The sequence below is a fragment of the Bufo bufo genome (assembly GCF_905171765.1).
Source record: "Bufo bufo chromosome 6 unlocalized genomic scaffold, aBufBuf1.1 SUPER_6_unloc_2, whole genome shotgun sequence".
Lineage (NCBI taxonomy): Eukaryota > Metazoa > Chordata > Amphibia > Anura > Bufonidae > Bufo > Bufo bufo.
In genome coordinates, this window is record NW_024400001.1 from 80,310 (window position 1) to 101,668 (window position 21,359).

Sequence of the window (21,359 nt, forward strand, 5' to 3'; positions counted from 1 at the left end):
CAGGCGCAAATCCGTTCTAGAAACAAATGCCTAAAGAGGGCCACACTTGTGTAGAAATTGTCCACATAAAGATGGTACCCCTTGCCGAATAAGGGTGACACCAAGTCCCAGACTGTCTTCCCACTGCTCCCCAGGTAGTCAGGGCAACCGACCGGCTCCAGGGTCTGATCTTTTCCCTCATAGATCCGAAATTTGTGGGTATAGCCTGTGGCCCTTTCACAGAGCTTATACAATTTGACCCCATACCGGGCACGCTTGCTTGGGATGTATTGTTTGAAGCCAAGGCGCCCGGTAAAATGTATTAGGGACTCGTCTATGCAGATGTTTTGCTCAGGGGTATACAAATCTGCAAATTTCAGGTTGAAATGGTCTATGAGGGGCCGAATTTTGTGGAGCCGGTCAAAAGCTGGGTGGCCTCTGGGACGGGAGGTGGTGTTGTCGCTAAAGTGCAGGAAACGCAGGATGGTCTCAAATCGTGCCCTGGACATAGCAGCAGAGAACATGGGCATGTGATGAATTGGGTGCGTTGACCAATATGACCGCAATTCATGCTTTTTTGTCAGGCCCATGTTGAGGAGAAGGCCCAAAAAAATTTTAAGTTCGGAAACTTGGACTGGGCATAGTAGCTTCCCGGGTTTGCGGTTATAAATTGTGTGGCATACTGGTTGGTCTCTGCCACGACTAAGTCCAAGAGCTCCGCAGTCAAGAACAGCTCAAAAAATCCCAGGGCCGAACCGATCTGAGCCGTCTCAACCCGAACTCCAGACTGGGCGGTGAAAGGGGGAACTACTGGTGCGGCTGAAGTTGGTGACTGCCAATCAGGGTTTGCCAGCACCTCAGGGACTCTAGGGGCTCTACGGGCCTGTCTGTGCGGTGGCTGCGACGGGGTAACTAGTGCACGTGCCACCGTACCAGCTTCAACTGCCCTTCTGGTGCTCGCCACGTCACCATGTTGTACGGCAGTGCTGGTACTAGGTCCAGGGAGGGCTGCGCTGCTGGTGTATGCCTCACCACGTGATCCGGCAGCGCCAGCCCCACTCTGCTGCTCTTGAAACGGATCCTGCATAACCTGTGGTCTAGCGACATGGGGCCGGGTACGCCTGGTGCTATCAGGGACCTCCACCTCCTCGTCCGAACTTTGGGTCAGAGAGCCACTGCTTTCCACAGGTTCATATTCTGACCCGCTAGATTCGTCAGATGAGGGTTCCCATTCCTCATCCGACTGGGTCAGAATCCTGTAGGCCTCTTCAGAAGAATACCCCCTGTTTGACATTTTGGACTACTAAATTTAGGGGTATTCCCTGAGACTACCCAAGAAAAAAAGCAAGCCTGTCTTACAAAGAGGAGGCTAGCGAAGTACCGGAGGCCGCTGCGGTTGATAAAAAATATCAAAACGGATTCTTTTATGGCCGCAGCGCTTGTAAAGTGATTGTGCAGTGATAAAAAAAAAAATAAAAAATTTTGTCACTGTGGCGGGGCGGGCGTGGGTGAACGCACGTGTGGGCGACCGATCAGGCCTGATCGGGCAAACACTGCGTTTTGAGTGGAGGGCGAGCTAAGGTGACACTAATACTATTATAGATCTGACCGTGATCAGTTTTAATCACTTACAGATACTATAAAAGTACAAATGCTGATTAGCGATACGCTAAACAGCAAATAAGTGACTGCGGTGCGGTGGGGTGGGCGCTAACTGACGCTAACTACCTAACCAAGGGGCCTAAACTATCCCTAAAACCTAACAGTCAATACCAGTGAAAAAAAAAAAAGTGACAGTTTACACTGATCACTTTTTTTCCTTTCACTAGTGATTGACAGGGGCGATCAAAGGGGTGATCAAAGGGTTAATTGGGGTGCAGGTGGGTGATCTGGGGCTAAGGTGTAGTGTTGGTGCTACTCACAGTTCAGTCTGCTCCTGTGCTGGATCCAACCGACGAAAAGGACCAGCACAGGAGCAGAGAAGCCATATAACAGATCATATTTACTAATATGATCTGTTATATGACTTTGGATTGGATTTTTTGAAAATCGCCAGCCTGCCAGCCAATGATCGTTGCTGGCAGGCTGGTGACGAAATACTTCTTTTAATTTTGCCAGCCCGCGATGCGCATGCGCGGGCCGGCTTTGAGCGAAATCTCGCGTCTCGCGAGATGACGCGTATATGCGTGACTCTGCGCAGCGCTGCCACCTCCGGAACGCGATCCTGCGTTAGGCGGTCCGGAGGTGGTTAACTCTTGTGGAACACCTAAAGGGTTAACATAGTTTGTAAACCCAGTTTTGAATACCTCGAGGGGTGTACTTTCTTAGATGGAGTGACTTTTTAGAAATTTCTATTCTAGGAGTGCAAGGGGGGGGCTTGAAATGGGACATGGTATAAACAAAACCAGTCCTGCAAAATCTGCCTTCCAAAACCCATATGGCGTTCCCCTCCTTCTATGTCCTCCCGTTTGGCCAAACCGTAGTTTACGACCACATATGGGGTGTTTCTGCAAACTACAGAATCAGGGCAACCCATATTGAGTTTTGTTTGGCAGTTAACCCTTGCTTTGTTCCTGGAAAAAATTGATTATATTGGAAAATTTTCCCCCCCAAAAAAATCGAAATTCTTAAACTTTATGTCCATTAGGCCATAAAGTCTTGTGGAAGACCTAAAGGGTTAACAAAGTTTGTAAAATAAGTTTTGAAAATCTTGAGGGGCGTAGTTTCTAAAATGGGGTCATTTTGGGGTGGTTTCTATTATGTGAGCCTCACAAAGTGACTTCAGACCAAGTGGGATTTGGAAAATTTCTGAAAATATTCAAAATTTGCTTTTAAACTTCTAAGCTATGTAACATCCCCCCCAAAAAAATATCATTCCCAAAAAGATACAAACATGAAGTAGACATATGGGGAATGTAAAGTCATCACAATTTTTGGGGGTATTACTATGTATTACAGAAGTAGAGAAACTGAAACATTGAAATTTGCAAATTTTCCCAAATTTCTGGTAAATTTGGGATTTTTTTTATGCAAAAAAATTAACTTTTTTGACCCAATTTTAGCAGTGTCATGAAGTACAATATGTGACGAAAAAACAATCTCAGAACGGCCTGGGTAAGTAAAAGCATTTTAAAGTTATCAGCACTTAAAGTGACACTGGTCAGATTTGCAAAATTCTGAAATAGGTGAAATAGGGCTGAGTCCTTAAAGGGGTTATCCGACTTAAATAAATCTATTCTAATTGCATTTATTGTAGACCAGTGAAAGATTCTTAAAATCACTTTCATCACCTATCTATCACTGTTTGGCCAGTTCAGTTCAGGGTCATGTTACACCTGACGTCAGTAGCACTGACGTCCCGTTTACAAGCTTCTCTCTGCTTGAGGGGGTGTCCAGGCTCTGTAAACGAGACTTCAGAGCCTCTGGTGCCCTCCCCCTCCAGCTCTTGTCACTGCCTCGGCTCTGCTCTGCTGGTGACGTCCCGTTTACAAGCTTCTCTCTGCTTGAGGGAGTGTCCAGGCTCTGTAAACGAGACGTCAGAGCCTCTGGTGCCCTCCCCCCTCCAGCTCTTGTCACTGCCTCGGCTCTGCTCTGCTGGTGACGTCCCGTTTACAAGCTTCTCTCTGCTTGAGGGAGTGTCCAGGCTCTGTAAACGAGACGTCAGAGCCTCTGGTGCCCTCCCCCCTCCAGCTCTTGTCACTGCCTCGGCTCTGCTCTGCTGGTGACGTCCCGTTTACAAGCTTCTCTCTGCTTGAGGGGGTGTCCAGGCTCTGTAAACGAGACTTCAGAGCCTCTGGTGCCCTCCCCCTCCAGCTCTTGTCACTGCCTCGGCTCTGCTCTGCTGGTGACGTCCCGTTTACAAGCTTCTCTCTGCTTGAGGGGGTGTCCAGGCTGTGTAAACGAGACGTCAGAGCCTCTGGTGCCCTCCCCCCTCCAGCTCTTGTCACTGCCTCGGCTCTGCTCTGCTGGTGACGTCCCGTTTACAAGCTTCTCTCTGCTTGAGGGAGTGTCCAGGCTGTGTAAACGAGACGTCAGAGCCTCTGGTGCCCTCCCCCCTCCAGCTCTTGTCACTGCCTCGGCTCTGCTCTGCTGGTGACTTCCCGTTTACAAGCTTCTCTCTGCTTGAGGGGGTGTCCAGGCTCTGTAAACGAGACGTCAGAGCCTCTGGTGCCCTCCCCCCTCCAGCTCTTGTCACTGCCTCGGCTCTGCTCTGCTGGTGACGTCCCGTTTACAAGCTTCTCTCTGCTTGAGGGAGTGTCCAGGCTCTGTAAACGAGACGTCAGAGCCTCTGGTGCCCTCCCCCCTCCAGCTCTTGTCACTGCCTCGGCTCTGCTCTGCTGGTGACGTCCCGTTTACAAGCTTCTCTCTGCTTGAGGGAGTGTCCAGGCTGTGTAAACGAGACGTCAGAGCCTCTGGTGCCCTCCCCCCTCCAGCTCTTGTCACTGCCTCGGCTCTGCTCTGCTGGTGACGTCCCGTTTACAAGCTTCTCTCTGCTTGAGGGAGTGTCCAGGCTGTGTAAACGAGACGTCAGAGCCTCTGGTGCCCTCCCCCCTCCAGCTCTTGTCACTGCCTCGGCTCTGCTCTGCTGGTGACGTCCCGTTTACAAGCTTCTCTCTGCTTGAGGGAGTGTCCAGGCTGTGTAAACGAGACGTCAGAGCCTCTGGTGCCCTCCCCCCTCCAGCTCTTGTCACTGCCTCGGCTCTGCTCTGCTGGTGACGTCTCGTTTACAAGCTTCTCTCTGCTTGAGGGAGTGTCCAGGCTCTGTAAACGAGACGTCAGAGCCTCTGGTGCCCTCCCCCCTCCAGCTCTTGTCACTGCCTCGGCTCTGCTCTGCTGGTGACGTCCCGTTTACAAGCTTCTCTCTGCTTGAGGGGGTGTCCAGGCTCTGTAAACGAGACGTCAGAGCCTCTGGTGCCCTCCCCCCTCCAGCTCTTGTCACTGCCTCGGCTCTGCTCTGCTGGTGACGTCCCGTTTACAAGCTTCTCTCTGCTTGAGGGAGTGTCCAGGCTGTGTAAACGAGACGTCAGAGCCTCTGGTGCCCTCCCCCCTCCAGCTCTTGTCACTGCCTCGGCTCTGCTCTGCTGGTGACGTCCCGTTTACAAGCTTCTCTCTGCTTGAGGGGGTGTCCAGGCTCTGTAAACGAGACGTCAGAGCCTCTGGTGCCCTCCCCCCTCCAGCTCTTGTCACTGCCTCGGCTCTGCTCTGCTGGTGACGTCCCGTTTACAAGCTTCTCTCTGCTTGAGGGAGTGTCCAGGCTCTGTAAACGAGACGTCAGAGCCTCTGGTGCCCTCCCCCCTCCAGCTCTTGTCACTGCCTCGGCTCTGCTCTGCTGGTGACGTCCCGTTTACAAGCTTCTCTCTGCTTGAGGGGGTGTCCAGGCTGTGTAAACGAGACGTCAGAGCCTCTGGTGCCCTCCCCCCTCCAGCTCTTGTCACTGCCTCGGCTCTGCTGGTGACGTCCCGTTTACAAGCTTCTCTCTGCTTGAGGGGGTGTCCAGGCTGTGTAAACGAGACGTCAGAGCCTCTGGTGCCCTCCCCCCTCCAGCTCTTGTCACTGCCTCGGCTCTGCTCTGCTGGTGACGTCCCGTTTACAAGCTTCTCTCTGCTTGAGGGAGTGTCCAGGCTGTGTAAACGAGACGTCAGAGCCTCTGCCCCCTCCCCCCTCCAGCTCTTGTCACTGCCTCGGCTCTGCTCTGCTGGTGACGTCCCGTTTACAAGCTTCTCTCTGCTTGAGGGGGTGTCCAGGCTCTGTAAACGAGACGTCAGAGCCTCTGGTGCCCTCCCCCCTCCAGCTCTTGTCACTGCCTCGGCTCTGCTCTGCTGGTGACGTCCCGTTTACAAGCTTCTCTCTGCTTGAGGGAGTGTCCAGGCTCTGTAAACGAGACGTCAGAGCCTCTGGTGCCCTCCCCCCTCCAGCTCTTGTCACTGCCTCGGCTCTGCTCTGCTGGTGACGTCCCGTTTACAAGCTTCTCTCTGCTTGAGGGGGTGTCCAGGCTGTGTAAACGAGACGTCAGAGCCTCTGGTGCCCTCCCCCCTCCAGCTCTTGTCACTGCCTCGGCTCTGCTCTGCTGGTGACGTCCCGTTTACAAGCTTCTCTCTGCTTGAGGGAGTGTCCAGGCTGTGTAAACGAGACGTCAGAGCCTCTGGTGCCCTCCCCCCTCCAGCTCTTGTCACTGCCTCGGCTCTGCTCTGCTGGTGACGTCCCGTTTACAAGCTTCTCTCTGCTTGAGGGGGTGTCCAGGCTGTGTAAACGAGACGTCAGAGCCTCTGGTGCCCTCCCCCCTCCAGCTCTTGTCACTGCCTCGGCTCTGCTCTGCTGGTGACGTCCCGTTTACAAGCTTCTCTCTGCTTGAGGGAGTGTCCAGGCTCTGTAAACGAGACGTCAGAGCCTCTGGTGCCCTCCCCCCTCCAGCTCTTGTCACTGCCTCGGCTCTGCTCTGCTGGTGACGTCCCGTTTACAAGCTTCTCTCTGCTTGAGGGGGTGTCTAGGCTGTGTAAACGAGACGTCAGAGCCTCTGCCCCCTCCCCCCTCCAGCTCTTGTCACTGCCTCGGCTCTGCTCTGCTGGTGACGTCCCGTTTACAAGCTTCTCTCTGCTTGAGGGAGTGTCCAGGCTGTGTAAACGAGACGTCAGAGCCTCTGGTGCCCTCCCCCCTCCAGCTCTTGTCACTGCCTCGGCTCTGCTCTGCTGGTGACGTCCCGTTTACAAGCTTCTCTCTGCTTGAGGGAGTGTCCAGGCTGTGTAAACGAGACGTCAGAGCCTCTGGTGCCCTCCCCCCTCCAGCTCTTGTCACTGCCTCGGCTCTGCTCTGCTGGTGACGTCCCGTTTACAAGCTTCTCTCTGCTTGAGGGGGTGTCCAGGCACTGTAAACGAGACGTCAGAGCCTCTGGTGCCCTCCCCCCTCCAGCTCTTGTCACTGCCTCGGCTCTGCTCTGCTGGTGACGTCCCGTTTACAAGCTTCTCTCTGCTTGAGGGAGTGTCCAGGCTGTGTAAACGAGACGTCAGAGCCTCTGGTGCCCTCCCCCCTCCAGCTCTTGTCACTGCCTCGGCTCTGCTCTGCTGGTGACGTCTCGTTTACAAGCTTCTCTCTGCTTGAGGGAGTGTCCAGGCTCTGTAAACGAGACGTCAGAGCCTCTGGTGCCCTCCCCCCTCCAGCTCTTGTCACTGCCTCGGCTCTGCTCTGCTGGTGACGTCCCGTTTACAAGCTTCTCTCTGCTTGAGGGGGTGTCCAGGCTCTGTAAACGAGACGTCAGAGCCTCTGGTGCCCTCCCCCCTCCAGCTCTTGTCACTGCCTCGGCTCTGCTCTGCTGGTGACGTCCCGTTTACAAGCTTCTCTCTGCTTGAGGGGGTGTCCAGGCTCTGTAAACGAGACGTCAGAGCCTCTGGTGCCCTCCCCCCTCCAGCTCGTGTCACTGCCTCGGCTCTGCTCTGCTGGTGACGTCCCGTTTACAAGCTTCTCTCTGCTTGAGGGGGTGTCCAGGCTGTGTAAACGAGACGTCAGAGCCTCTGGTGCCCTCCCCCCTCCAGCTCTTGTCACTGCCTCGGCTCTGCTCTGCTGGTGACGTCCCGTTTACAAGCTTCTCTCTGCTTGAGGGGGTGTCCAGGCTCTGTAAACGATACGTCAGAGCCTCTGGTGCCCTCCCCCCTCCAGCTCTTGTCACTGCCTCGGCTCTGCTCTGCTGGTGACGTCCCGTTTACAAGCTTCTCTCTGCTTGAGGGAGTGTCCAGGCTGTGTAAACGAGACGTCAGAGCCTCTGGTGCCCTCCCCCCTCCAGCTCTTGTCACTGCCTCGGCTCTGCTCTGCTGGTGACGTCCCGTTTACAAGCTTCTCTCTGCTTGAGGGGGTGTCCAGGCTCTGTAAACGAGACGTCAGAGCCTCTGGTGCCCTCCCCCCTCCAGCTCTTGTCACTGCCTCGGCTCTGCTCTGCTGGTGACGTCCCGTTTACAAGCTTCTCTCTGCTTGAGGGGGTGTCCAGGCTGTGTAAACGAGACGTCAGAGCCTCTGGTGCCCTCCCCCCTCCAGCTCTTGTCACTGCCTCGGCTCTGGTCTGCTGGTGACGTCCGTTTACAAGCTTCTCTCTGCTTGAGGGAGTGTCCAGGCTGTGTAAACGAGACGTCAGAGCCTCTGGTGCCCTCCCCCCTCCAGCTCTTGTCACTGCCTCGGCTCTGCTCTGCTGGTGACGTCTCGTTTACAAGCTTCTCTCTGCTTGAGGGGGTGTCCAGGCTCTGTAAACGAGACGTCAGAGCCTCTGGTGCCCTCCCCCCTCCAGCTCTTGTCACTGCCTCGGCTCTGCTCTGCTGGTGACGTCCCGTTTACAAGCTTCTCTCTGCTTGAGGGGGTGTCCAGGCTGTGTAAACGAGACGTCAGAGCCTCTGGTGCCCTCCCCCCTCCAGCTCTTGTCACTGCCTCGGCTCTGCTCTGCTGGTGACGTCTCGTTTACAAGCTTCTCTCTGCTTGAGGGGGTGTCCAGGCTATGTAAACGAGACGTCAGAGCCTCTGGTGCCCTCCCCCCTCCAGCTCTCCTCACACTGCCCGGCTCTGCTCTGCTGGTGACGTCCCGTTTACAAGCTTCTCTCTGCTTGAGGGAGTGTCCAGGCTGTGTAAACGAGACGTCAGAGCCTCTGGTGCCCTCCCCCCTCCAGCTCTTGTCACTGCCTCGGCTCTGCTCTGCTGGTGACGTCCCGTTTACAAGCTTCTCTCTGCTTGAGGGGGTGTCCAGGCTCTGTAAACGAGACGTCAGAGCCTCTGGTGCCCTCCCCCCTCCAGCTCTCCTCACACTGCCCGGCTCTGCTCTGCTGGTGACGTCTCGTTTACAAGCTTCTCTCTGCTTGAGGGGGTGTCCAGGCTGTGTAAACGAGACGTCAGAGCCTCTGGTGCCCTCCCCCCTCCAGCTCTTGTCACTGCCTCGGCTCTGCTCTGCTGGTGACGTCCCGTTTACAAGCTTCTCTCTGCTTGAGGGGGTGTCCAGGCTCTGTAAACGAGACGTCAGAGCCTCTGGTGCCCTCCCCCCTCCAGCTCTTGTCACTGCCTCGGCTCTGCTCTGCTGGTGACGTCCCGTTTACAAGCTTCTCTCTGCTTGAGGGAGTGTCCAGGCTGTGGTAAACGAGACGTCAGAGCCTCTGGTGCCCTCCCCCCTCCAGCTCTTGTCACTGCCTCGGCTCTGCTCTGCTGGTGACGTCTCGTTTACAAGCTTCTCTCTGCTTGAGGGAGTGTCCAGGCTCTGTAAACGAGACGTCAGAGCCTCTGGTGCCCTCCCCCCTCCAGCTCTTGTCACTGCCTCGGCTCTGCTCTGCTGGTGACGTCCCGTTTACAAGCTTCTCTCTGCTTGAGGGGGTGTCCAGGCTGTGTAAACGAGACGTCAGAGCCTCTGGTGCCCTCCCCCCTCCAGCTCTTGTCACTGCCTCGGCTCTGCTCTGCTGGTGACGTCCCGTTTACAAGCTTCTCTCTGCTTGAGGGAGTGTCCAGGCTGTGTAAACGAGACGTCAGAGCCTCTGGTGCCCTCCCCCCTCCAGCTCTTGTCACTGCCTCGGCTCTGCTCTGCTGGTGACGTCTCGTTTACAAGCTTCTCTCTGCTTGAGGGAGTGTCCAGGCTCTGTAAACGAGACGTCAGAGCCTCTGGTGCCCTCCCCCCTCCAGCTCTTGTCACTGCCTCGGCTCTGCTCTGCTGGTGACGTCTCGTTTACAAGCTTCTCTCTGCTTGAGGGAGTGTCCAGGCTGTGTAAACGAGACGTCAGAGCCTCTGGTGCCCTCCCCCCTCCAGCTCTTGTCACTGCCTCGGCTCTGCTCTGCTGGTGACGTCTCGTTTACAAGCTTCTCTCTGCTTGAGGGAGTGTCCAGGCTCTGTAAACGAGACGTCAGAGCCTCTGGTGCCCTCCCCCCTCCAGCTCTTGTCACTGCCTCGGCTCTGCTCTGCTGGTGACGTCCCGTTTACAAGCTTCTCTCTGCTTGAGGGGGTGTCCAGGCTGTGTAAACGAGACGTCAGAGCCTCTGGTGCCCTCCCCCCTCCAGCTCTTGTCACTGCCTCGGCTCTGCTCTGCTGGTGACGTCCCGTTTACAAGCTTCTCTCTGCTTGAGGGAGTGTCCAGGCTGTGTAAACGAGACGTCAGAGCCTCTGGTGCCCTCCCCCCTCCAGCTCTTGTCACTGCCTCGGCTCTGCTCTGCTGGTGACGTCTCGTTTACAAGCTTCTCTCTGCTTGAGGGAGTGTCCAGGCTCTGTAAACGAGACGTCAGAGCCTCTGGTGCCCTCCCCCCTCCAGCTCTTGTCACTGCCCTCGGCTCTGCTCTGCTGGTGACGTCTCGTTTACAAGCTTCTCTCTGCTTGAGGGAGTGTCCAGGCTGTGTAAACGAGACGTCAGAGCCTCTGGTGCCCTCCCCCCCTCCAGCTCTTGTCACTGCCTCGGCTCTGCTATGCGATCTCTTCTCCAGCAGCACAGGGTATGTTTGTCCCTCCTGCATTCACTGGGGCTAGAGGTGGCAGTTTGTAAACGTAACCCTCTGCATCTGGGGATCGTTATTACAGCCCTGGGTCGTCCCCTTACCCCCCCTCCACACTAGTACACATTAAACACCCCCTGGGAAATATAAATAAATTATTGGCCATCATTATTATCATCATCATCATCATCATTATTCAGCTATATAAAATCCTTATCTGCCACCAATATATGGATTTATCTAAGCAATATCCATATTGGATATATATTTGAATAATACAGATATTGCTTAGATACAGATAATGCTAATGATATTTTCCCACTAGCGGCAGGACGTATCCGACAGGCTGTTCACCCTGTCGGATCCGCCCTGCCGCTATTTGACGGTGCCGCTGGACGGATCCGTTATTGCAATTCATTTCTAGACGGATCCGCATCTGGATCCGTCTACAAATGCTGTCACTTGTCACACTGATTGGCGGATCCAGCAGGCACGCAGCTCTGACGACGGAGCTGCCGTGCGGATCCGGCGTTGCAAAACAACTGAAGGACGGATCCGCCCTTCCGGTCTGCGCATGCGCAGAGCATGATTAATGTGAAAAAGACTGACAGAGGGATCCGTCCATCCGCATGACAAGCGGATAGACGGATCCGTTATTGCAATGCATTTCTAGACGGATCCGCACCTGGATCCGTCTACAAATTCTGTCAGTTGTCACACTGATCGGCGCATACAGCAGGCACACAGCTCCGACGACGGAGCTGCCTTGCGGATCCGGCGTTGCAAAACAACTGAAGGACGGATCTGCCCTTCCGGTCTGCGCATGCGCAGAACATGAAAAATGAGGGATCCGTCCATCCGCATGACAAGCGGATAGACGGATCCGTTATTGCAATGCATTTCTAGACGGAGCCGCACCTGGATCCGTCTACAAATGCTGTCAGTTGTCACACTGAATGGCGGATCCGGCGGGCAGCTCCGACGATGGAACTGCCTGCCGGATCACACTAACGCTAGTGTGAAAGTACCATAAAAAGTCGAAAATCCATAGCTCCACCACCGTCCCCTTTATAGTCAATAGGGACAGAGCGGCAGTCCAGCGGCACGGCAAAATAGCGGCAGGGCGGATCCGACAGGGTGAACAGCCTGTTGGATCGATCCTGCCTCTAGTGTGAAAGTAGCCTTAGGCTCCATTCGCACATCCGCAAATGGGTCCACATGTGTTCTGCAATTTTGCGGAACGGGTGCGGACCCATTCATTTTCTATGGTGACGGAATTTGGAATTAGTGCAAATACGTCCTCCTTGATATACTGTAATAACAGAAAGAACATTTTTAGACTAGAAACAAAACCAAACATGAAAGAAATGTATGTAAAATAACATAACTTACACTGTGCAGCTGCAATGTGACAGGGAGGTCTTCTGCCCTGTGGGTGGATTTATTTTTATGCAAAGTGCAGAGCAGGGGGAGGGGAAGGTCAGGTTGTTCACGCCCAGAAATATTCATGAGGCAGAGCTCAGGCTTTGTTGTTATACGCCCCCTCACCTTGTACTTCAGCATGTAAACAAAGCAATGACAGGACCATGAAAAGGTGCAAATATGGGTTTTAACTTGATGAAATCAAGCTTAACCAAATTATATGTATATCCTGATGGATTTTAAGTGTTTTTTTTATTTTTTTTATTAACTCGGATAACCCCTTTAAGGGGTTAAAGGGTTAATGTCAGATTCCATCTTTCTTTTGTGTAAGATCAGCAAGGTCATACTTACAGCTTCAGAAATGTCCGTCTCCTCGTCCAAAGATTCTCCTGATTCTTCATCTTGGTACATAGTCACCTGGTAAACCTGAGGCCCGAGAAGACAATGAGAAGGTAAAAGTATTGCTATAAGGCAGATTGTAAAGCAACACTAGAGTGAGGTCCCACTAAACTGTAGCCACTAGTTCCCTCCAGGCACCGCTGCATGGTGCCACTGATATCCATGCTTCTAACAGTCTTACCTCATCATCCATGTCTTCATCTGGGAGACTTTCTTCTCCTCCACTAGGGCTATAATCTTCGGAATATACAGACTCAACGTCAAACTCAACACTGAACTGATCAGAGACAGATCCTGCCTCATGGTCCTAAAGGGAACAGGGAAAAAAAAGATCCAACAGGATTAAGACTTCCTACGATGCCATTCAAGGGCACCTGTCATCAGTTGTGTGCTGTCTTAACCAGTGTTGTGCATTTTCATACGTATACAATATTATCTAATGACATTATAACCAAAATGAATGCTCATCTCATTGCCTTTAAGAATAAAATCAGCCTGAACCAAAGTTCTATTATGTGGCTGAGGAAGCCAAGATGAGTTCATGGCAAGTTCAGTTTATATAAAAAATAATTGTGAACATGAACGGACATTGTATTTAAAAGTTATTACTAAAGATATAGGATTATCTATGGGGAGTAAACTAGCTTCGTCAGACATGTCTGTCTGAAGGGAACAAGGTTGTTTCATGGATAAGCCATGACGTGATAAGGATTCATATCCTTGAAGCACACCTGCTGTATGAGGTTCAATTTATGTATTCATAATTATATTATATATATATATATATCTCTGAATGGCATATTTAGTTTACAACATATTTTAATCAATAATTCATATAATGTGTTATCTATGTGTAACAATGTATCGATTTATATATATATATATATATATGTTATACCATGTATTTATCATTTAGAAGGTATTGTAGAAGGTACAGAAACATTGAAGTAAGTTTATGTTAATTGGATTTCTGAGAAGAGTAAATGTTATTTCAAAACAATAGTTATTCATGGATGTAGATAAGTGAAATGTACAAGTTCGATGCCAAGCATCAAAGCCATTATATAAAATTTTCATCAAGCTAACACATATTTCAAAAAGATAGGAGAAGACATCCAACTCCAACAAGTCCAGGATATAGGTAATTAAAAGTGTCAGGAAAAGACCTTCCTCAATGATGTATATTAAAAGGACAAGAAGGTCATGTGAACATATTATTAGATATTTAGTTTAAATGCTTAAAAGTTGTGATGTTCATCTGCCGTACCACAGTGCCATCTGGAGGCAGATAGACAATATTATATTATTTTATTATTTGTTCTATGCCATATTAGGAGTTATTATGACATCATGGTGTTATTAGCATGCGAATACACCCACCTTACCTGATTGGAAATCCCTAATCTAAAAGGGGATGATTCTTAGATAAGGGGGGAATAATTACTTGTGTGCGGAGCAGCAAGAGAGATCCATAGATCCATCCATTCAAAAAGAAAACTTTACCAGAAGAAACTTGGATTATTTTTTTGGGATTACCAGGAAAGTTCTTGAGAACTGGTCCCATCTGAACTCTGTTTACCTTTTGACCCGTTAACGTATATTTTGTTTACTGCTTGTGATATTAATAAGAAATTTCTCTCGGTATATAGCCAAGAGTCCCCATACTGTGGGAATATATAGTGTTAGGCGCCTCCATAATGCTGATTATTCTCTTAGCAAAGATGCATATTCTTAACCCCCTCAGCCCCCCTAGCTTAAACCCCCTTAATGACCAGACCACCTTTTACACTTCTGACCTACACTACTTTCACCGTTTATTGCTCGGTCATACAACTTACCACCCAAATGAATTTTACCTCCTTTTCTTCTCACTAATAGAGCTTTCATTTGGTGGTATTTCATTGCTGCTGACTTTTTACTTTTTTGGTTATTAATCGAAATTTACCGAATTTTTTGCAAAAAAAAGAAATTTTTCACTTTCAGTTGTAAAATTTTTCAAATAAAACTACATTTATATATAAATTTTTCTCTAAATTTAATGTTCTACATGTCTTTGATAAAAAAAAATGCAATAAGTGTATATTTATTGGTTTGCGCAAAAGTTATAGCGTTTACAAACTATGGTACAAAAATGTGAATTTCCGCATTTTGAAGCAGCTCTGACTTTCTGAGCACCTGTCATGTTTCCTGAGGTTCTACAATGGCCAGACAGTCTTGTGGCCAGACATCCCACAAGTGACCCCATTTTGGAAAGAAGACACCCCAAGGTATTCCGTGAGAGGCATGGCGAGTTCATAGAAATTTTTTTTTTTTGGCACAAGTTAGCGGAAAATGTGATTTTTTTCTTACAAAGTCTCATATTCCACTAACTTGTGACAAAAAATAAAAACTTCCATGAACTCACTATTCCCATCACGAAATACCTTGGGGTGTCTTATTTCCAAAATGGGGTCACTTGTGGGGTATTTATACTGCCCTGGCATTTTAGGGGCCCTAATGCGTGAGAAGTAATTTGAAATCCAAATGTGTAAAAAATGCCCTGTGAAATCCTAAAGGTGCTCTTTAGAATTTGGGCCCCTTTGCCCACCTAGGCTGCAAAAAAGTGTCACACATGTGGTATCGTCGTACTCAGAAGAAGTAGGGCAATGTGTTTTGGGGTGTCATTTTACATATACCCATGCTGGGTGAGAGAAATATCTCTAAACGACAACTTTTCCCATTTTTTTATACAAAGTTGTCATTATAGAGAGATATTTCTCTCACCCAGCATGGGTATATGTAAAAATACACCCCAAAACACATTGCCCTACTTCTCCTGAGTACGGCGATACCACATGTGTGACACTTTTTTGCAGCCTAGATGCGCAAAGGGGCCCAAATTCCTTTTAGGAGGGCATTTTTAGACATTTGGATTCCAGACTTCTTCTCACGCTTTAGGGCCCCTAAAATGCCAGGGCAGTATAAATACCCCACATGTGACCCCATTTTGGAAAGAAGACACCCCAAGGTATTCCGTGAGGGGCATGGCGAGTTCATAGAAGATTTTTTTTTTTTGGCACAAGTTAGCAGAAATTGATTATTTTTATTTTTTTTTCTCACAAAGTCTCCCTTTCCGCTAACTTGGCACAAAAAGTTCAATCTTTCATGGACTCAATATGCCCCTCAGCGAATACCTTGGGGTGTCTTCTTTCCAAAATGGGGTCATTTGTGGGGTGTTTGCACTGCCCTGGCATTTGAGGGTCTCCGCAATCATTACATGTATGCCCAGCATTAGGAGTTTCTGCTATTCTCCTTATATTGAGCATACGGGTAATGAGATTTTTTTTTTCCGTTCAGCCTCTGGGCTGAAAGAAAAAAATAAACGGCACAGATTTCTTCATTCGCATCGATCAATGTGGATGAAAAAATCTCTGCCCAAAAAAAAAAGGGAGGGGAAAGGCGTCTGCCAGGACATAGGAGCTCCGCCCAACATCCATACCCACTTAACTCGTATGCCCTGGCAAACCAGATTTCTTCATTCACATCAATCGATGTGGATGAATAAATCATTGCCGGGATTTATTTATTTTTATACACAAAGTGTTTGCCAAAGTATATGAACACCGCCACCTCCTCAGCTCATATGCCTCGGCAAACGTATCTTTTACTGCAGAGGAGAAATCTCGTCTTGCAGCGCCGCATACACCGACTTGTGTGTAATCTGACAGCAGCGCAATGCTTCTGTCCGAATGCACATCAGTGCTGCAGCTAGTCGATCGGTTGGTCCACCTGGAAGGTAAAAAAAAAAAAAACGAAAAAGAAAAAACTAGGCCGCAACTCAATAAATTTATTAACATTAAGTTTATATAACATTAGAACGGAACATTAACTTTTTTGCTTACCGGTGATTTTTTAAATTTATTTTTACCTTTTTATAGAACAAACCTCTCCTTCCCCATGGGACAATGTGCAAAGCGCAAATCGCCCAAAGATGTGGCGAAGTACATTATGCACTTTATCCCAGGTGAAAGGAGAGGTTTGCAGCAGCTGTGAGTGAATGGGCCCTAATAGCCCTGTGTGCCTGTCCTGTGAGATGCAATCCCTATGCTAGGTGTACCTGTGTGTGGTACTTCCGGAAACACTCTCCATAGCATAGGGCAGGGTGGTCAGCACAGTCAGGACAGAAATAGCGGGTGTCACGCCTTATTCCACTCCTGCTACAGACACGACATCTTTTTCGGGGTGACGGTTGGGTTGAGGTACCAGGAACGACACTGGGGAAATGTCGCTCGTGTAGACGGCTAACTACACTGGTGGATGGGGCCACGGAACCTTCTGGATACATGAGGTTCGCGATGATCTCTTCCTGAAATTTGAGGAAGGATCGTGTTCTCCCAGCCTTACTGTAGAGAACAAAACTATTATACAGCGCCAATTGAATTAAATATACAGACACCTTCTTATACCAGCGTCTGGTTCTGCGGGAAACTAAATACGGAGACAACATCTGGTCATTGAAGTCCGCCCCTCCCATGAGGGAATTATAGTTGTGGACACAGAGGGGCTTTTCAATGACACGGGTTGCTCGTACAATTTGGATTGTCGTGTCTGCGTGAATGGAGGAGAGCATGTAAACGTCACGCTTGTCTCTCCATTTCACCGCGAGCAGTTCTTCGTTACACAAGGCAGCCCTCTGCCCCCTTGAAAGACGGGTGGTAACGAGCCGTTGGGGGAAGCCCACGCGACTAGGTCGCACGGTGCAACAGCAGCCAATCTGTTCTAGGAACAAATGCCTGAAGAGGGGCACAGTTGTGTAGAAATTGTCCACATAAAGATGGTACGGTAAAATGTATCAGGGACTCGTCTATGCAGATGTTTTGCTCGGGGGTATACAAATCTGCAAATTTGGTGGTAAAGTGGTCTATGAGAGGCCGAATATTGTGGAGCCGGTCAAAAGCTGGGTGGCCTCTGGGACGGGAGGTGCTGTTGTCGCTAAAGTGCAGGAAACGCAGGATGGTCTCAAATCGTGTCCTGGACATGGCAGCAGAGAACATGGGCATGTGATGAATTGGGTTCATGGACCAATATGACCGCAATTCATGTTTTTTTGTTAGGCCCATGTTGAGGAGAAGGCCCAGAAAAGTTTTAAATTCAGAAACTTGGACGAGTGGCATAACGGTTTGTTTCTGCCACGACTAAGTCCAAGAGCTCCGCAGTCAAGAACAGCTCAAAAAATCCCAGGGCCGAACCGATCTGAGCCGTCTCAACCCGAACTCCAGACTGGGCGGTGAAAGGGGGAACTACAGGTGCGGCTGAAGTTGGGGACTGCCAATCAGGGTTTGCCAGCACCTCAGGGATTCTAGGGGCTCTACGGGCCTGTCTGTGCGGTGGCTGCGACGGGGTAACTATTGCACGTGCCACCGTACCAGCTTCAACTGCCCTTCTGGTGCTCGCCACGTCACCAGGTTGTACGGCAGTGCTGGTACTAGGTCCAGGAAGGGCTGCGCTGCTGGTGTATGCCTCACCACGTGATCCGGCAGCGACAGCCCCACTCTGCTGCTCTTGAAGCGGATCCTGCACAACCTGTGGTCTAGCGACATGGGGCCGGGTACGCCTGGTGCTATCAGGGACCTCAACCTCCTCGTCCGAACTTTGGGTCAGAGAGCCACTGCTTTCTACAGGTTCATATTCTGACCCGCTGGATTCGTCAGATGGGGGTTCCCATTCCTCATCCGACTGGGTCAGAATCCTGTAGGCCTCTTCAGAAGAATACCCCCTGTTTGCCATTTGGACTACTAAATTTAGGGGTATTCCCTGAGACTACCCAAGAAAAAAAGCAAGCCTGTCTTACAAAGGGGAGGCTAGCGAAGTACCGGAGGCTGCTGCGGTTGATAAAAAATATCAAAACGGATTCTTTTATGGCCGCAGCGCTTGTAAAGTGATTGTGCAGTGATAAAAAAAAAAAAAAAAAATTTTGTCACTGTGGCGGGGCGGGCGTGGGTGAACGCACGTGTGGGCGACCGATCAGGCCTGACCGGGCAAACACTGCGTTTTGGGTGGAGGGCGAACTAAGGTGACACTAATACTATTACCAGTTCTGATCACTTACAGATACTATAAAAGTACCAATGCTGATTAGCGATACGCTAATCAGCGAATCAGTGACTGCGGTGCGGTGGGCGCTAACTGACGCTAACTACCTAACAAAGGGGCCTAAACTATCCTAAACCTAACCGTCAATACTGGTGAAAAAAAGTCACAGTTTACACTGATCACTTTTTTCCCTTTCACTAGGTGATTGACAGGGGCGATCAAGGGGTTAATTGGGGTGATCTGGGGCTAAGTGGGGTGTTGGTGGCTACTCACAGTTCAGTCTGCTCCTCTGCTGGGACCAACCGACGACAAGGACCAGCAGAGGAGCAGAGAAGCCATATAACAGATCATATTTATAAATATAGTGTTAGATGGCTTCCGATTCGACTTTTTGTAAATCACCAGTGATGATCATTGGCTGGCAGGCTGGTGACGAAACGCTCCTTTAACTTTTGCCAGCCCGCAATGCACATGCGCGGGCCGGCTCTGCTCGAAATCTCACGTCTCGCGAGATGACGCCCCGGCGCGTCCAGGAGGAATAACAGGGCCGCCGCAAAGACGCAATCCTGCGTATGGCGGTCCTGTAATGGTTAATGGAAGATCTGACATTATTTGAAAAGAGGACTAAGCCCTTGGAAAGTTATTTTCCACAGTCTGATTGCCGAGCTGAATATTTTATCATATTAATATCCTATATTTTGATTCGTAATAGGAATACAGAGTCCAGGGATAACGGTTATTTTCCTGTATATCCGTGTCTTATTGCTACAGAAGATCCTAAGTCTCTCTTGGTAGATGAGTCCGTTAAAGGTATGACACTGGTCGTCATAAATCACCAAGTCACACTGTGCTGGTCAGATAGGGGGTGTTAGCGCCACCGTGTGGTAGATTTGGGGTATTATTTTGTAACTTCATCATTTGTTTTGCAATTGTATTGATTTTATATTCTTTGTTTTATAATAAACGATTATATATTTTGCATATACAATTGTCCCTTTGTTTCACTGCTTGTACAAATCAAATGAAGATCCTGGATAAAAAGACCTTCGAGGCGATTATGTCCGCCTGAAGGATAATATAATTGTTATGGATTTTTATCCTCTCTTTTATATGAAGATACTTTTTATATAGAAGATATATGACACCAGGGGAACACCAAGAACTATGCTTTACTCCAAAATGCTGGGGACAGGGAGAAGTGGCCACTAGATGGCTCCACGCATCTCCCCCTGCTCTGAACCTTTTTCGTTTTTCTTCCCTATCTTCCTTTTTTCGTTACGCCATTGGTCGTATTAAAAAAAATATTTTTATATTTTAATAGTACGGGCGTTTTAGGTCACGGCGATAACTATGATGTTTATATTTTTTGTTATTTAGATATTTTTATTATACGGAAAGGGGGGGGGGGGGATTTAAACTTTTTTAATTTTTTTTTATTTCTATTATATATTTACTAGTTCAAAAATTTTTGACTGATTTTGAAGCTCATATATGAGCCTACAACATCTATCTCTTCGTTTTTGAACAATCCCGTATTTGTAAACTGCACTTCTTATTGAGAATCGCTCATTTCTTCTGTTGGCCTGTCATCTGGTGGCCAATATAGGAATTGCACTCTGAATGTTCTCAGCCTCTTTAGAGAGACTGAGCCCCCATTCAAATCTATTACCAGCATCCCCATTGGCCACAGGGGATGGCGGTTGCGCATTTAGATGCCGCGATCTCACTTGATCACGGCATCTAAAGCCGTTAATTGAAACAGCAGAGTCCTGCCGGCCATGACGCCCGCTGCACGCCATGTTTGCCTATCGCTCCACCTCCGTACATGTACAGCACTGGTAGCAAAAGGGTTAATACATTTTAGACGCTTCTCTAAGGTGGTGCTTCAGTTCTAACGTTTTATCAGTCGCTTCAACACCTAAAGGATTCTCTGCTTTCTGCCAATAAGTCTTAACCATTGTATAACGGAAACATATCCATCGGAGATCAGGCTACTCTCCCACTGGCGTCTTGGCTTCCTGTTTGTGAGGTCCGTCATGGGCTCAGCGCTCCAAAACGCATCCGTTTTACCTAATGCATTCTGAATGGGGACGGATCCGCTCAGAATGCGTCAGTTTGCCTCCGTTCTGTCTCCATTCTGCTCTGGAGGCCGACACCAGCTTGCAGCGTTTGGCTGTCCGCTTAACGAAACGGAGCCAAACGGATCCGTCCTGGCACACAATGTAAGTCAATGTGGAAGGATCCGTTTTCTCTGACACAGTCTGACACAATAGAAAACGGATCCGTCCTGGCACACAATGTAAGTCAATGGGGACGGATCCGTTTTCTCTGACGCAGTCTGGCACAATAGAAAACGGATCCGTCCTGGCACACAATGTAAGTCACCGAGGACGGATCCGTTTTCTCTGACACAGTCTGGCACAATAGAAAACGGATCCGTCCTGGCACACAATGTAAGTCACCGAGGACGGATCCGTTTTCTCTGACACAGTCTGGCACAATAGAAAACGGATCCGTCCTGGCAAACAATGTAAGTCAATGTGGAAGGATCCGTTTTCTCTGACACAGTCTGGCACAATAGAAAAAGGATCCGTCCTGGCACACAATGTAAGTCACCGAGGACGGATCCGTTTTCTCTGACACAGTCTGGCACAATAGAAAACGGATCTGTCCTGGCACACAATGTAAGTCACCGAGGACGGATCCGTTTTCTCTGGCACAATAGAAAACGGATCCGTCCTGGCAAACAATGTAAGTCAATGTGGACGGATCCGTTTTCTCTGACGCAGTCTGGCACAATAGAAAACGGATCCGTCCTGGCACACAATGTAAGTCAATGTGGACGGATCCGTTTTCTCTGACACAGTCTGGCACAATAGAAAACGGATCCGTCCTGGCACACAATGTAAGTCACCGAGGACGGATCCGTTTTCTCTGACACAGTCTGGCACAATAGAAAACGGATCCGTCCTGGCAAACAATGTAAGTCAATGTGGACGGATCCGTTTTCTCTGACACAGTCTGGCACAATAGAAAACAGATCCGTCCTGGCA

The 21,359-nt window shown here is 49.6% G+C and overlaps 1 protein-coding gene across 1 annotated transcript in view; it reads right to left on the bottom strand.

Moving 5' to 3' along the window:
- LOC120982885 (E3 ubiquitin-protein ligase Mdm2-like) overlaps positions 1 to 21,359 on the bottom strand; it is a 110,675-nt gene that overhangs the window by 14,073 nt on the left and 75,243 nt on the right. Inside the window, exons 7-8 of the mRNA XM_040413053.1 lie at positions 12,416 to 12,541; positions 12,187 to 12,261 (exon numbers count right to left, since the gene is read on the bottom strand). Of these exons, the coding sequence (XP_040268987.1) occupies positions 12,187 to 12,261; positions 12,416 to 12,541 (201 nt within the window). The remainder of the gene's footprint in view (positions 1 to 12,186; positions 12,262 to 12,415; positions 12,542 to 21,359) is intronic.